A 15,932-nucleotide genomic window follows, 5' to 3' on the forward strand; every position below is an offset into this window, starting at 1 on the left:
TTTGAAACTATAGCTTCTAACAATTACCATAATGGCCCTTGCACATCCAACTCATCAAGACAAATGATTTTATGTACAATTGTATGCTTCATTTGTGTATAATTGTATAGTCTTGCAATGAGGTTTAATAAGAGAACAAGAAAAAGAAATCATGTTCATCTATACATCCTGTTTTCTGGGGAACGGTACATTCTGGGGAATGTTTTTCTGGGGAATGGTACATTCTGGGGATTGGTTTTCTGGGGAATGGTACATTCTGGGGTATGGTTTTCTGGGGAACGGTTTTCTGGGGAATAGTATAGAACCAACATGGAGATATGACTTCTTTCTACGAACATGATGCGTCTTCTATATCTTTTCTATTGAAAGACTTTCCTCAACTTTATTGGCTACTACAAAACCACATTACAAATTTCAGTGAAACTGTGCCCCACAACTGGTTAATTGCAATCAAACAAAAAGTGCTCCAAGAGTAGTCGATCATAAGCCAAAGTCAAAGCCTCAATCGTTCAGGAATAGTGGTTCGATCCTCAGCTGCATAGTCGTTGTTTTGCATGGATTCTCCCCTTCTTCCTGCAAAGGAAGCTTTTTCTTCGCTCGAGATTTCTTCTTATATTTCTTCCGGATGCCCAGATGTGCTTTTCTGTAGTGAGCATTGAACATATGCTTGGAGTGGAAGACTTTGGCGCACACGTGACACACGATTTCCTCGCCCTGTTTGTGGATGTTCAGCTTATGCACTCGGAGCGAGCAACGCTTCATCTCCACCCCACAAATGTCGCACGTCATCAGCTCGTGTTTGTACGAGTGCAATACCAAAAGATTCTTAGTGGAGAACGACTCTACGCAGTGTTCGCAGCGAAATAGCTTCTCCTCATCGCTGACATGCTTCCGATTTACATGGGCCTTGCGTATGCGTTCCGAAGAAAATGTTGCCTCGCAGTGATCACACTTCAGCGAGCCCGGTTTTTGATGAGCGGCAATGTGCTCAAGGATGTGATACTTAGTTTTCATCTTTCGGTTACAGCATGTGATGAAAAAGCCTTCCTCCTTGTGTGATTTTTGGAAATGTGCTCTCAGTCCAAGGTACGAATTTCCAGTGTAGTCACAGAGCTCACAATCCAACTTGTAGTAGCCCTCAATAGCAGCATCATCTTGCTCGTGCTTCTCGTATGTATGCTCCGGAGCGAATCGGATTTGCGGTTCCATAGTGCGTAAACCTTTTCGATGACGCAACAAATGAGTGATAACTTTTTGTCTTGTCGAAATTTTCTTTCCACAGCATTCGATGTACATTTTGAGCTTCGGATGTCCGATGCTAAAGTGCTCTCGTCGGCCCACGTAGGTGCTGATCTCTACACCACAGAGTTCACAGTTCAGTGGGCTATGTTTCGCTATAAGATAATCCTGCATCTGGTGGAGCAACCTCTGTTGTTCGGTAGATTTTATTTCGGGGAGTTTTGTTGGAGGTATAAATCCTCCTTCGATAAGATCATCACGGAACTCGTTCATCAGCGGACCGTACACAATTTGCATTTGACGCAGCCAATTGGCTCTGTTGGGCGGAGCTACTAATTCAACGGAATCGTCTGTCTCTACTTTCACATTCTTCTGAGCTGATTCCTTAATTGCCCCATTTGCTACAAATTTCCAGTGCCGGTTCAAGTGTCGCATTATGCTGATCCTAATGGAAAAGCGTTGGCCACAGCAAGACACAAAATATTTCTCTTTCGGATGTACATCCCGGAAATGCATTCGACGTTCATCTGGGTTGTTCATTCTGTAGCCGCAAAGTTCACAGTCCAGACTGAAGTAGGTCTGAACCAGATAGTCTTGAACATCGTACAGCTTCTGTTGTTCTTTGGTATCTCCATTCAAAGCCAGTGTCATGTTTGGAAGTGGCTCGTAATCCTCCAAATCTTTTTTAAAGTCGGTCAAAATTGAACCGAAGGCAGACGACACTCGCCGTTCCCAAGAATTGCTGTTTTCTCGTGTTTCCTTCATCGTAGTCATGGTCTTGTGTTTTTCTAAGTGAAGTGCGATCATTTGCTCATTGGACAGCTTCTGTCCACAACACGATATGTAAAACTGTTTGCCGTGGTATTTTTTGAAATGGGTCTCTAGCTTTTGAAATGTGAATTGGTCCTCCTGGCAGATATCGCAAGACATATTCATGTGACGACTGATCAAATTTTTTTGAAACCTTCCCGGTGGTGCAATCGATTTGGAGTTCTTTTTTGCAGTCTGATTCTGTGCGGCAGCTTCTGGCTCAGGTGATATTGCTTCTGCAAAGATAATCTCCGGTGTTACCATTTCCACCTTAATTTCATCTTCTGGAATCAGCGGATGACGATTGGGCGATTGGGAGAGCAACGAGGACGATGTATCACTTGGCATATTTTCGTCCTCGATCTGTTGCAGCAATTGCTGTTGATTTTCTTTGACCTTGCTAGCATAATCGAAGAACTTGCCAATGATTCTGACACAATCAGGGCACACCACTGAGGAGAGACGCCCGTGTGGGGTTATCTGAAAAGAGAAACGCGCTATGTATTCTCCTCGTTCATAGCACCATAACAGGAAACTCACCTCAAACGAGAACACCGTTCCAAGCTTGTCCTTCAGATTGTGAATATTGTAGTCCTTTCGCAGCACCAGGAATTCATTCACACACAGGCGACAACTGTTCATCCTGAAGCAGGATATCGTAATGCGGTGGATAGTCTGATTGTAAATACTATATAAATCACATTTTGTGTCCCAATAAAAGTAGGTAAATAGTGCATCAGGTTATTTCGGTTCATAATATAAACAAATTGAGTTAGAATGTGGGAGGAACATGAGTAGGGCAGAGGGTGTTGAGAAATGAGCAAAATAGAAAGCGAAAGGCGTAACTCTGCTTCAAAAGCTTGCAGTGAAAAGCTTCATAAGCTCGATATTTGCACGGAAAGAAATTTGAAATGTTAAATCCTTTAAAATGGAATCGATGCGTAACAATTTTGATGTTAGGTAAATAGATTGCTTCCCCCTTAATGCTACGTTTAGACAAGGCAAGTGAATTGAGCAAGTCGCTTGAATCGAACGCGAACTGAACGTGTAAACACCTTAATTCAATTCATTTGAACGAAAAGAAAGTTGAACATGTTCAACTTTTGGCAAGTCAATTGAATTCAACTGAGTTGTTCAATTCACTTGCCCTGTCAAAACGTAGCATAATGCAGTGAATTAGTGAAATAGTGAATTGAATTAAGGTGTTTATACGTTCAATTCGCGTTCGGATCAAGCGACTTGCTCAATTCACTTGCCTTGTCTTTTTTTTTTTTCTTGAGCTAGGGTAAACGGAAATCTGCAACCAGACACCTGAGGAGGTACTCAGGTAGTGTGGGGATGGGTATGTCATGTAACTCTTACCCGACCCACTAAAACCAAAACCCTTTCGCCAGTCCGTACCCCCGGCCCGCAATTAAGCAATACATCAGGGGGGACTATTGAGAACGCTCACGCCTATGCTAACGCACTTGACGTTAATACACACAACATCGACTTCAAGGGTGGCTACCTCACCACCCGTCGATCGCAAGCTATGATAGTATCCTAGCGGTCCGTATCATAATCTCACGTTGGAGACGAGCACCCCGACAACAACCACCGCGCGTGAACCGCAATGACCTCTATATCTACATACTGAGGTCCCCGCAGCCCACCCGCGACATGTTGGTTGTCGGGGTGAGCAAAGTGTTCACTGCATCACAGGTGCCCTTACTGCATTCGTTGGTTTTGTTCAAGACGCCACCACCGCTGCAGTTTTGACATAATCTGTTGAGATGCTGTGTTCCACCGCATCCAGCACACTCTGTAGAAGCCGACAATCTATCCAGAATGACCCTCTCTAGCAGCTTTCCAGCTGTGTCGAGTAGGCAAATTGGTCTGTATGCCGAAGGATCCCCCGGCTGTTTGCCAGGCTTCGGTAATAGCACCAATTTCTGCCGTTTCCATCGATCTGGGAAGTTTCCTTCGTCCATGCATCTCTGGAGGCAGCTCCTGAACATATCTGGATTGGCAAGAATGGCGTGTTTAAGGGCCAGGTTTGGAATACCATCCGGGCCTGGCGCCTTATTGAGCTTAAGTTTTCTTGCGGCTACGAGAAGCTCTTCGTTAGTCACTAGCGGTACCACGTCAACTGACTCGTACGGTGTAGCGGGCCAGTCCGATGGTTCATGTGTCGGAAACAATCCCTCTACTATACCAGCTAACATCTCTGGGGATCTTTCAGGAGGTGTGCTATTGGCCCTAGACATCACTATCCTGTATGCATCTCCCCACGGGGTGTCATTCGCCATCCTGCACAGCTGTTCGAAGCAGGCTCGCTTGCCACACTTAATCTCGTAGTTCAGGGCTCTGCTCGCTGTCTGGAATACCCCTCGTCTATCGAGTCGCTCAGCGTCTGTTCTAGCACGTCGCAACCTTCTTTTAGCTTTAAGACAGGTTCTACGAAGATCTGCAATCGTGTCAGACCACCAGTACACTGGTTGTCGATTTCCTGGGGGCTGGGTCTTCCTTGGCATCGCCACGTTGCAGGCACGTGTAAGTACCTCCGTCAGCTCGTTACCGCTCAGTCCTGTAGTCCTACTCTCCCAGCGCAGCGCCTCCACCAAGAGCTCTTGATTGAACTGTGAAGTGAGCCATCCTGGATCCGTTGCACCACCTCCTCTCGTCGTAGTTCTCCGGGTATACTCGACCATAAAACGTGCTTCCTGATGGTCGCTAGAAGTATGACCCTCGTGGACCATCCATCCTGGTTCTTCAGTCCATCCTGCACTGCAGAAGGTGACGTCGATACATGAATCACCGCTCGGTCCTCTAAACGTTGGCACTTGACCTTCGTTCAGCAGAACTACGTTCAATACCGCTAGTGACTCTAGCAGGATATAACCTCTAGCGTTAGTAAACCGGGAACCCCAGTCCACTGCCCACGCATTGAAGTCACCTGCTACAACTACTGGTTTAAGGCCAGTTAGTTTCGCCGCAAGAATATCAACTACCCTAGTGTACTGCTCCATCTAGGAGGACAAAAGCTACAAAAGTAAACACCGTTTACCTTTGCTATGACGAAACCCTCATCGTCGGGAGAAGATATTATCTTCTGGATGGGGTATCGCCCACAAGTCCAGATTCCCACCATACCGGACTTGTCCGCAATCCAGCTGCCGTTTCCAGCAGGGATGCGGTATGGGTCAGACAGCAAGGCAACATCAGCTTTACACTCGATAACCGACTGTTCTAGCGGCAGCTGGGCCGCCTCGCAGTGGTTCAAGTTTAGCTGTGTTACTTGCATGTCTGGACCCTTCTAGAGGCCGGACAGGCCTGCGCACCGGTGAGATGCCTGTTGTCTGCCCCCGGAGGACAGATCAGATATCTCGGTGCAGCCTGGCAGGTGCGAGCCTGGTGGTTTTCGGCTCCGCACCTACGGCACAGCTTACTACGGTCAGGTCCCTTACAGTCATAGGACTTATCACCGTGGCCAAGGCACCTGTAACAGGCCTGATTGGGTTGGCTTGTGCTCAGCGAGCACACCGACCAACCCACCTTCAGTTTTACCTTATCCAGCACCTTCATGGCCTCAGCCATAGGTACTTGGAATGAGGCAACCTGCATTCCCGCAAAGCCTTTGCGTAACCGAATCGCGGATTCCTGGATCTCGACATTACCTTCAGTGCGTCTACCAGGTCTCCGGCTTCGGTTATTTCATCCATGCCCTTGCACTGGATGTTCAGGACTGGGCACAAGGCTCTAACCTGGACCCTGTCACCCAGGACCTCTTCCGTCAACTTTTTATACTCGGAACTCTTCCGAGTAGCATCCCGCTTCAAGACGAGAATCATCTCGCTTTTGCGCGTTCTTCGGATGCAGTTGACATCCCCTCCTAGACTAGAGAGCTTCTCGGTGCCTCTCATAGTCTTTAGGACTTCGGCATAGCTTTTATCGTTAGCCTTGACAATGATCGCTTCGCCTCTGTCCTTCCGCTTGTCACTGCCATTAGAAGGCGCACCCTTTTTCTCACGGGCTCTACCCTTCTTAGCAGTGACTGGTTCCTTTCCCTTGGTCGCACTCCTTGCGACCTGCTGACGGCTTCTTTTCACCTTTTTAGAATTCACTACCTCCGTCCATTGAGGTCTTCCTCCAGGCGGTCCTTTGGTATCTTCCTAGGTGGAGGTACCATTTTCCTCTCGGTCTCCACTCGGACCTTTTCTACGGTCCGTGCCGAGGCTTTATTAGCTACTTTCAGGTCCGCCTCCTGTGTGACCCTACTTAGCTTAGGAGTTGCTCCGCTGTTAGCCATACGCCGTTTAAGTTCTGCAGTCTGGCTCTCCGCCAGCTGCTTCCCTTCTGTAAGGAGCCGAATCTTCGATTCGGCCTCCTTCGAGGCCTTCTTTGCTTGGCTAACCGCCAATTCCTTTTCCTCAGTAAGAAGACGGATCTTGTGCTCCGCCTCCTTACTGGCTTCCAGCAAGGACTTCCACTCCGACTTCGCCTCCACGACTAGAGCGCAGAGGGTAAGTACGGCCTGTTTGAAGTCCTTACTATAATCACAGAGAACAGACATGGATGCTCGAACAAAATTTCGTTAAAAACGTGTGTAAAGATTTAAATCGCACCTCAGCGCCGCCAACGCAGGCTGCCCGACATAAAAACTCAATTCCACTAAGTGATGGCGTTGGCATACACTTCATAAACAATGTAGTGCTGCCATCTAGGAGCGAGCTTAGGAGCAATTCGGAATGAACACTAGCGCTAAAAAGTAAAACACGGCAAATTTTAACCATATTTATTAGCACACCAGCACCGCGCAACGGGGGCATAACGACATACTTTAAAATGACCAGTACAAACTTTTACACAAGCACGCGAATGAAGATGAACGTCTGTTCTCTGTGCTATAATTTACTCGGTTGTCCAGGAAGGACATGATTACGTCCGAAACGTCCGTAATCACTTCCATCGTCTGGACTCCATCCTCCCCGTGGTTAGTCATCACCGAGTTAATGACTTTGGTTAGAGTGGGGCCGTCAATCTTAACATCCACCGGCACCTCTTCTGACCCTCCACGTGCTCCGCCATCGCCTCCCCCCGGCGACCTTTGGGGTGACTGATCAAGGCCACTGCGCCTGGCGAAAGGGTTCTCCTTGTCGCCATTCGCCTCACCTCCCTCCTTCGTAGATTTAATTTTGATTGAATTACTCATGTCTATTGGGTCCCCTTGCGGCTGCTGTCGAATCCTGTTGGCGTAGTCGTCTTCGCGATCCCATGGTTATCTATACATACCTTGCGGCATGCAGGGAGGCCATGCGAGGGTTGACACTTTCGTGTTCAGAGCCAGATCAGCGCTAGTCAGGAAGGAGCATCTGAGCCTACTCCCACTCAGCTACCAGCTGAGCCACAGGATTGTACCGCGTGCCACAAGGCCTGCCATGGTTTTAGGGGACGGAAGACAGCCTGGCCATTAGCCCATTCGCCGTTTCAGGTCGGTGTCACCCGGCCTTACTAAGAGAATAGAATAACCAGACTACCAGCCCTCGCGTTCACAATATTTCAATAAACAAATACAAGACCAATACATGCAACCAGTATACCATAATCAGGATCTTACTGATATCAACCCTGATGTGCCAGTAGCACTCCTTGGGCTTGTGCTTTTGAAGCGGCACACAGTCGCTTTGATAGAGTCTGATTACGGGCACAATATTTCAAACATGCAAGAATATTGCATGTACTAGTACTAGCGCTATTTACTATTTGTAAATTTCCTAATTATTTTTTCCCTCACATGACAGTCTATTCCCACCAGACGAACTTTGTTAATATCTTTACAAATTTCAAATTTGTGCGATAAGAATATTTACAATGAGGAAAATTCCATATATCGGAATTATTTGAGTAGTCTAAAATAATGAACTCAAATATACCACCACCTAGCGGCCAAGTTCTAAACTAATCAATGCTTCATGTCAAAGCACACGCCTTCCTGCATAACCTTTTTGAAAAGGTGCAGTTCAAAATGGGTACGCCCTCCTTAGCCGTGCGGTAAGACGCGTGGTTACAAAGCAAGATCATGCTGAGGGTGCCTGGGTTCGATTCCCCGTGCCGCCCAAGTAACATTTTAAGTTTTATAACGCTCTTGAAGACCACAATTTACTCTTCAAGACTGTTATAAAACTACCATAAAACCAAAATGTTACTAGGGCGGTCTAGGCAATTTTCGGATTGCAGTGAAGTGTTTAGAGTTGCGAAACTGGCCTTTAACAAGGCCATCAAGAGCAGTAAGAGAGCATGTTTCGACAACCTATGCGAAGGAGCCAACGCGAATCCGTGGGGTGACAGGATAGTGATGGCCAAGACCAAAGGGAGCTCTTTACCCCCCGAACGGTCCCCGGATAGGTTGGCGAGGATTATCGAGGTACTATTCCCGTCCTGAGCCACAAGGCCTCCTGTACCACAAGGCAATATGGGTGCGGCCGAAATGGTGGCTCCAGTGACGAACGAATATTTACTCGCGGCGGCCAAATCCCTGGTAATGAACAAAGCTCCAGGGCCTGATGGAGTTCCGCACAGCTCTCTCAACATGTTCAGGCTAGCTATGCAAAGATGCCTAGATGAGTGTAGATTCCCCGAAAGATGGAAAAGACAAAAACTGGTGTTGTTGCCGAAGGCCGGGAAGCTGCCGGGCGACCCATCAGCGCATAGACCAATCTGCCTTATAGACACGACGGGCAAGTAGCTAGAGAGGATCATCCTCAACAGGCTGACTCCGTACTCAGAGGGTACGAAGGGCCTGTCTAGCAACCAGTTCGGTTTTCGCAAGGGTAAGTCCACGTTGGATGCTATTAACTCGGTGGTAAAGACCGCCGAGATAGCGATCAAACAGAAAAGGCGAGGTATTCGATAATGTGCGTTAGTGACACTTGATGTGAAGAAAGCATTCAACAGCGCAAGATGGGATGTCATCGCGCTTTCGTTACACCGGCTTAGCCTGCCGGTGGACCTGTACCGGATTTTGGAAAGCTATTTCCAGAACCGTGTACTATTATACGAGACCGATGCCAGTCAGAGAAGCGTACCTACTACCGCAGGAGTTCCGCCCGGTACAATGGGGTTCTGAATCTAAAGTTCCCTCCTGGTGTTAAGATCGTCGGTTTCGCAGATGACGTAACCTTGGAGGTCTACGGGGAGTCAATTCCCGAGATAGAACTGACGGCAGCACGCGCGATCAGCACGGTGGAGGATTGGATGAGCGCTAGAGGCCTGCAGCTCGCTCAACATAAGACGGAGATGGTTATCGTCAACAACCGCAAGTCGGTTCAACATGCAGTGATTCACGTGGGTGAAGTCGCGATCGCATCAAAGCGGAGTTTGAAGCTCCTTGGGGTCGTAATAGACGACAAGCTGACCTTCGCCAGCCATGTCGACTATGCGTGCAAGAGGGCTTCGACTGCTGTTGCGGCATTATCGAGGATGATGTCCAACAGTTCCAAGGTGTGTGCCAGTAGACGTAGGCTACTGGCAGGCGTTGCCGTATCTATTCTTAGGTACGGCGGCCCGTCCTGGGCGAGAGCTCTGGGGGTAACCAGTTACCTGCGGAAGCTGGAGAGCACGTACCGCTTAATGTGTCTCAGAGTGATATCTGCCTACCGCACGATATCACATGCAGCAGCCTGCGTAGTTGCGAGCATGATGTCAGTCGGGCTGGTTATCCGGGAAGACGATGAGTGTTTCGAGCTACGTGGTAAGAGAGGAGCACGTGAACGCATCAGGGTGACTTCGGTTGCCAAATGGCAGCGCGAGTGGGATAACTCTTCTAAAGGTAGGTGGACCCACCGGCTGATACCTAACATATCGAGCTGGGTGGAGAGACCCCATGGGGAAGTTCACTTCCATCTGACACAATTTCTGTCAGGCCATGGCTGCTTCCGGCAGTACCTCCACAGGTTTGGGCACGCGGAGAGCCCCGTCTGCCCTGACTGCCCAGGTGTTGACGAAACTGCAGAGCACATACTGTTCGTATGTCCTCGTTTCGACGTCGAAAGAAGAGCTATGCTAGACGTTTGCGGTCGGGATACAACCCCGGATACCCTTAGGGCGAAGCCAGAGTAAACGCGACGTGCGATGCGACGCGACGCGACAGTGCAATTTGACAGCCTGTTGATAATGATTGTTATTCTTTTACGTGAGTCGCGTCGCGTCGCATCGCACGCATCGCACTAATAACAAATTTTATTATCAATACAAATTTTCCATTTGCTTTAAAATATCGCGTCGTTCAGGTATCGTGCTAAGCATTATATTCTTGTAAACAGACTAACTTATGAAAACATCTTCCCTAGGGACATATTTTTGGTGAATAGTCATCCCAATATATTCAACACGAGGTAAAGCTTTACCAAAAAAAAACTTCGATTCTTTTTTTAAACAGATTTACCATAAAAATAGGATTAATATTAATCCAGATTTCCATTCTCACCATAATGGTGGATGTTATAAAAAGTGTAACAAGAACTGTTTCCAAACACTGAACTGAACTTTTCGTTTAAACAGACGATTATTTTCACCGTTACCAACGATATCTATTGATTTTATTTATTTCTCTATCAACAAAGCAATTTACACAAGAGTTCATGTTTTCTTATTTGTTTTATACTATGCTTATTAACTTAACTTTTATTTCAGGTGTCGTTGAATAATGAAATATGTATGTATCTGAGAATCAATTCAACTACAAATTAGTACCTAACATGGCCTTGCAACTCCCGGACTAGGACCAAGTGAATGTACTCAATCAGGAATGGTGAACACTCTTGACTAACCGCTTTTGCATGACAACGTCTATATATGAAAAGTTTGCATTTGCTTTTAGGAAATATAATTTACGGACGGCAATATTTGTTCATATATATATGAGGAAGCGGAAAATTTTACTGGGAATGCCGGATAATCAAGAAATTGCAACGATCTGGTGTGATTTGGAGAAAACAATCATGCTCGCAATTGGCGAACAAACGTTGCATGAAGAAGAAGAAGCATAAAGATGATATTCGAAAAAAAATTGCACGGTGAAGCATACGAAGAAAATTTTGAAACTCTTTTTAAAAATTCTAGAAGCAATTTAATTAAAAACGGTTAACAGTGCGGGGTCGGAAATTTCTTATACTGTGTATAAAGTGCAATATCACTAAATAAAATTTTATGATGATGTAGTTATAAATACAGTATAAGAAATTTCCGACCCCGTACTGCTAACCGTTTTTATTTGAATTGCTTCCCCGTGCAATTTTTTTTGAATATCATCTTTTCTGTTTCTTCTTCTCATGCAACATTAGACTGCCAATGAAGTCGATCTAGAGTGCGGCGCTGCAAAATTAACAACTAATAACAGTACACAGCAAATAGTTTTGAAAATTCAACGACGTGTAAAATTGCAGATGATCCCATCAAACGAATTAACATTCGATATTCAATTAAATTTAACTGAATTTTACAAGCTAACACAGTTTAAATTTATTTATATTTGGAAGAACAGCAAAATCGATTGAATTTTACGTTTATTTGCATGCTCCAAATATGTGCATTAAAATACATTTAAAATCACAACATATTTTTATCTGTGTACATTCAAAGTTTAGCCTATATGCCGGGTATTAAGCCACCCGGAGTGGAAATTAATTACTATGTCTGAAACTTGATTATGCATATGTACAACATGTGATAGATTTAGTTCGGAAAAGGTATTGGAGGGTAACCGCCCCTTCGGTGGGGTTCGATGGGATCAAACCCCACCGAAGGGGCGGTTACCCTCCAATACCTTTTCCGAACTAAATCTATCACATGTTGTACATATGCATAATCAAGTTTCAGACATAGTAACTAATAACAGTTTGAACCTAGGTTTAAACGCAAAATACAAACCCAAGATCGTTATCTACAATCAAACCTCCATGAGTCGATAGTTAAGGGACGGTCGACTCATGGAAATATCGAGATATGGAAAAGAAAATCATTTCATCACAGTAACCCATAAAACAATTTTTAGTATGGAAAAATTTGCTTCCATGAGTCGATATCGAGTCATAGAACATCGACTCCTAGAGGTTCGACTGTACATAAGTAAGAATGAGTTGAGGTTTCTGTTGTCTCGATTTAACTAGCAAAAGGATATTCTCCAAATAGCAACCTTTTTTCATGGATTAATTCTTAGCAGTGTTTATATATGCATATGAAAACATGGAACGTTTCACTGCGAAATTACGAAGTTGTTGCTAGCAACATAATGATTTTACAGCTAGTGAGAAAAACTAACCTGAGCAAGGTCGGAAACAATTGCCTTGTATTTATATATTTATTTATTTGTTAACAACTGAAAATATTCAATAAAAGGACGATGAACTGTATTTGTCATTTGATCGCCGGTTTGCTATTTTGAATTAATTTCGGTTAACATTTTTGGTATGTTGACTGGTAATACAACCAAAATGATAACAATTCTAGTTATCAATATAACTGGATAATAAAGTTTATTATCAATAAGTTATTCTGTTTTGCACTATGTCCAGCCGACATTTATTTACATATAATGGTCATGGTATCGTTAGTATGGGCTGCATATGCCGAGGTAGGAGGGTCGTAGCGTAGAACTGTTGGTACCTATCGCAATCGACATCTCGAGGCATGGCAGAGGTGAGTAGAGTGAGCATCCAAGTCAGCCTCGCGTGGCATGTTAGAGGTGGGCACCCAAGTCAGACTCACATGGTATGTTAAGGGCGAGCACCCAAGTCAGACTCGCATGTTAGAAGTGAGAGCCTAAGTAAGTCCTTTTTCTTGTAAGCATCAAATCGTTTCGCAACAAAGATGAGCTGCTTCCTTGCTAACTTTGCTATGTAGTCCAGGTATTCATACGTTTCTGAAGCTTAATGGGAAGCGTTGTGGAACGGTTTTCCCAAAAGTTACTGTTTTTATATCGATTTTCATACAAACTTCATATTGCGCGTGCTCACTCAAATTACAACCAAATTAGCCAAAATTTAGGATGATTGTTAAAATAGCAAATGTAATCGTTTAAGCACAGGGGAGCGAAAAAGTCAAAATTTGAATCAGTCTAGTGAGCACCCAAGTTAGACTCACATGGTATGTCAGTGGTGAGCATCAAAGTAAGACTCATGGACACCACGCTTACAAATTTCGTTTCAGTTATACCCAAACCAGATGTTCTAGGTTGTCCAAACTATTGTGAAGTTTAACAGGTCAACTATGATCGATAAAAATCTGACATTGACCAGTCCAGTCCATACAGGGCCGTAGAGCTCGCGAATATGATCCGCTCCTCATCTTTACCTAAACCAAAACTTCAAAAATTTCCATACTGTGTTGGAGTTCATATCAATTGGTCTAACAGGAATTCCTAGAGGAACTTCCAAGATATTCCAGAAGAAACTTCCGAAGGTATTCAAAAAGAAACTTCCGGAAGAATAACAGGAGGAATTCCTGGAGGAATATCCGGAGGAATGAAGCAATTCCTGGAACAATAATCAAAGCAATTCCTGGAGCAATATCCGGAGAAATTTCTGGAGGATTATCCGGAGGAATTTCTGAGGAGTTCCTGTAGGAATATTCAGAAGAATGAATGGAGGAATATTCGAAGAAATTCCTGGAGGAATATCCGGAGGATTTCCTGTAGGAGTTCCGGAAGAATTCCTGGAGTAAGATGTGGAGGAATATTCGGAAAAAATCCTAGAGGAACATCCGGAGGAATTCATGGAGGAATATTCGAAGGAATTCCTGGAGGAACTTCCGGAGAAATTCCTGGAGGAATATCCTGAGGAATTCCTGGTCAACTAAGCCGCGCTACATTAAAAAATTCACCGCTCTCTGTGCTCATTTCTTGCTGTTTGCAAGGGACAATATGCTGTTAGCCGCTCTCCCAAAGTCCCAAAATGATAAATTTTGTATGGAATTTGGAAAACTTTATTAAAGTAAAAAGACTTTCCTGCAAAATTTCATGCGGTTACATATAAGAGTGGGGAGTCATCGTCTTCTTCTTCTTATTGGCTTTACATCCCCACACTGGGACAGAGCCGCCACGCAGCTTAGTGTTCATTAAGCACTTTCACAGTTATTAACTGCGAAGGTTCTTAAGGTGGTCCGAGACCCCTCCCTTCTTTGGAAAGGGGGTCTCCCATACAACTGAACCAGAAATTTCTGCATAACTTGACAAAGAATAAATCAATTTTAGACGAAACAAAGTTCGTCGGGTCTGCTAGTTGGGCTTATTCTACGAGTGGAGTGACGTGGGATTACCCGAATGACGTGAGAAGAGTCGTATAGCCCCATTTGAATAACATGGTCACCTCACGTGAGAATTGCTAAAATCGACTCACCTCACGTCACTCGACTCGTAGAATAAGTCCAAGTATCTTAATAAATGAAATGAAATCTTGGCTATTCCGAATATTAAGTAAGGGAGAGTTCACTATAGGTATGTCACAAGAATGTAAAACGTCTAGCATAACAACGAGCGCAACAGCCGAATAGGTTGAGTTGGGTGATGCATGCAGGTGGCACCAACATTGACATTGAAAAGCAACACAGAGCGCACAACAAAGTGTTGCATTTCCGCTTACCCCTGGTTTGTGTGGAAGAATTTTGCTCTCCGATTGGTTTCCTCGGGGATGGCTGAGTGCCGCCCATTCTGTGTGCGATGCTGCAAAGCGTTTCTATGCCACCCACCTAAAGAGAGTGCCCCATCATCGGCTGTACTGGGCTGGGTTGTGGGTGACACCCAAGTGGGAGTGTGCGTGCATGTAAGGGCCAGGAAATGTTCGGTTCTGCGCTTCTAGCAATTATCGTTTATTCGTTTAGTCGACTCAGATGTCTAAGGATTGAACTTCACCCTTGTCCTAGAAAAGTGTTTTTGTTGGATTGTGCCACATTCTTGGGATCATTTTATTTGGTGAAATTACATCGTTTACGGCGTAGCGTAGTTTGAATAGAATTCAGTGATCAAATCTGTTCCGTTAGTTGACTATATCGGTGCTGCTTTGTGTCGTGAAAAGTCAAGAACTATTATAACCAAAACTTTTTCTCAATTTTTGACCACGATATAAGGATTTTCTGGCATTCAAAATGCAATTGAAGGTGATTAGAATAGACAATTGAGAAGATGCAACCGTGGAAATGCAGCAGTGAAAAATCAATAGTGTTTCGAGTATCAACTTTTTCATGGTCTTCTTCGGTCATATAGCATAAATGTCTTCCCCATTCTGTCTTGCATCATCCTCATGGCGAAACAGCTCCCTCCGTCCGTTCGCCAATAGTCATCCAAGTTCAACCTGTATTCATATAGATCATCACTCTTCATAGTTATCGACATATCTGCTTTGAACTGGGTGTGGGTGGCAGTCGGAGCCCGTTAGCATCGTTCATTGTTCTCTCGCCCTCGCGTTGAATGGATGAGCGCAGGTCAGTGTTTTCGTGAGTGACTTTGAGAGTTTCACATGAATGAAAAGAAGAATAGGATACGGGCCGCGGTAACATAAGTAGCATGGCACATGGAAATTTAGGCGGGCGGTGTGTGTCGCCCGAAAGTTGGGTGTTTTTTGTTTACAACTGCTAGTGCACCGTGTGAATGAGTGATTCGTTGCCAAGGAATCCGGACTGTGAGTGGGTCTAGCGAAATCAAAAGCGGCTATGGGCCACATAACTTTCTATTTATCTACAGCGGCCGTACCTATAATTAGTTTATATCAACAAATTCCGACTGAGTATGATAGCATAGCATAGTTACGGTGTACTCCGTAGATTGGACACTAGTGATACTCATGTTTTTCTTTTGAAGTCCTTATTCAGATTGCTATCAGAAATCAAGGTGGGTGTGGTCCTTGATTTCA

The 15,932-nt window shown here is 44.9% G+C and overlaps 2 protein-coding genes across 4 annotated transcripts in view; one reads left to right on the forward strand and one right to left on the reverse strand.

The window, feature by feature from the left end:
* Positions 1–412: 412 nt before the first annotated feature.
* On the reverse strand, positions 413–2,862 carry LOC134214061 (PR domain zinc finger protein 15-like). The gene is made up of 2 exons (XM_062693503.1): positions 2,590–2,862; positions 413–2,529 (listed from the first exon to the last, which is right to left on the reverse strand). The coding sequence occupies exons 1-2, from the start codon at positions 2,689–2,691 to the stop codon at positions 502–504; spliced, it is 2,130 nt and encodes a 709-aa protein (XP_062549487.1). The 5' UTR covers positions 2,692–2,862; the 3' UTR covers positions 413–501.
* Positions 2,863–14,910: 12,048 nt separating this feature from the next.
* Positions 14,911–15,932, forward strand: part of LOC134217950 (oxysterol-binding protein-related protein 2) — a 73,511-nt gene continuing 72,489 nt past the window's right edge. For 2 of the 3 annotated variants that reach the window (XM_062696799.1, XM_062696802.1), the window contains exon 1: positions 14,911–15,180. The gene's annotated coding sequence lies outside the window, so the exon portion shown is untranslated. The remainder of the gene's footprint in view (positions 15,181–15,932) is intronic. The other variant, XM_062696801.1, reaches the window with a different exon arrangement.

Source organism: Armigeres subalbatus, chromosome 2, assembly GCF_024139115.2.
Source record: "Armigeres subalbatus isolate Guangzhou_Male chromosome 2, GZ_Asu_2, whole genome shotgun sequence".
NCBI classification, from domain to species: domain Eukaryota; kingdom Metazoa; phylum Arthropoda; class Insecta; order Diptera; family Culicidae; genus Armigeres; species Armigeres subalbatus.

Bases quoted from the DNA above. Each gene is read 5' to 3' on its own strand.
- LOC134214061 (XM_062693503.1), bottom strand. From the start codon at position 2,691: ATGAACAGTTGTCGCCTGTGTGTGAATGAATTCCTGGTGCTGCGAAAG. The intron at 2,530-2,589 runs GTGAGTTTCCTG...TTCTCTTTTCAG, and splicing joins GAACGGTGTTCTCGTTTGAG to ATAACCCCACACGGGCGTCT.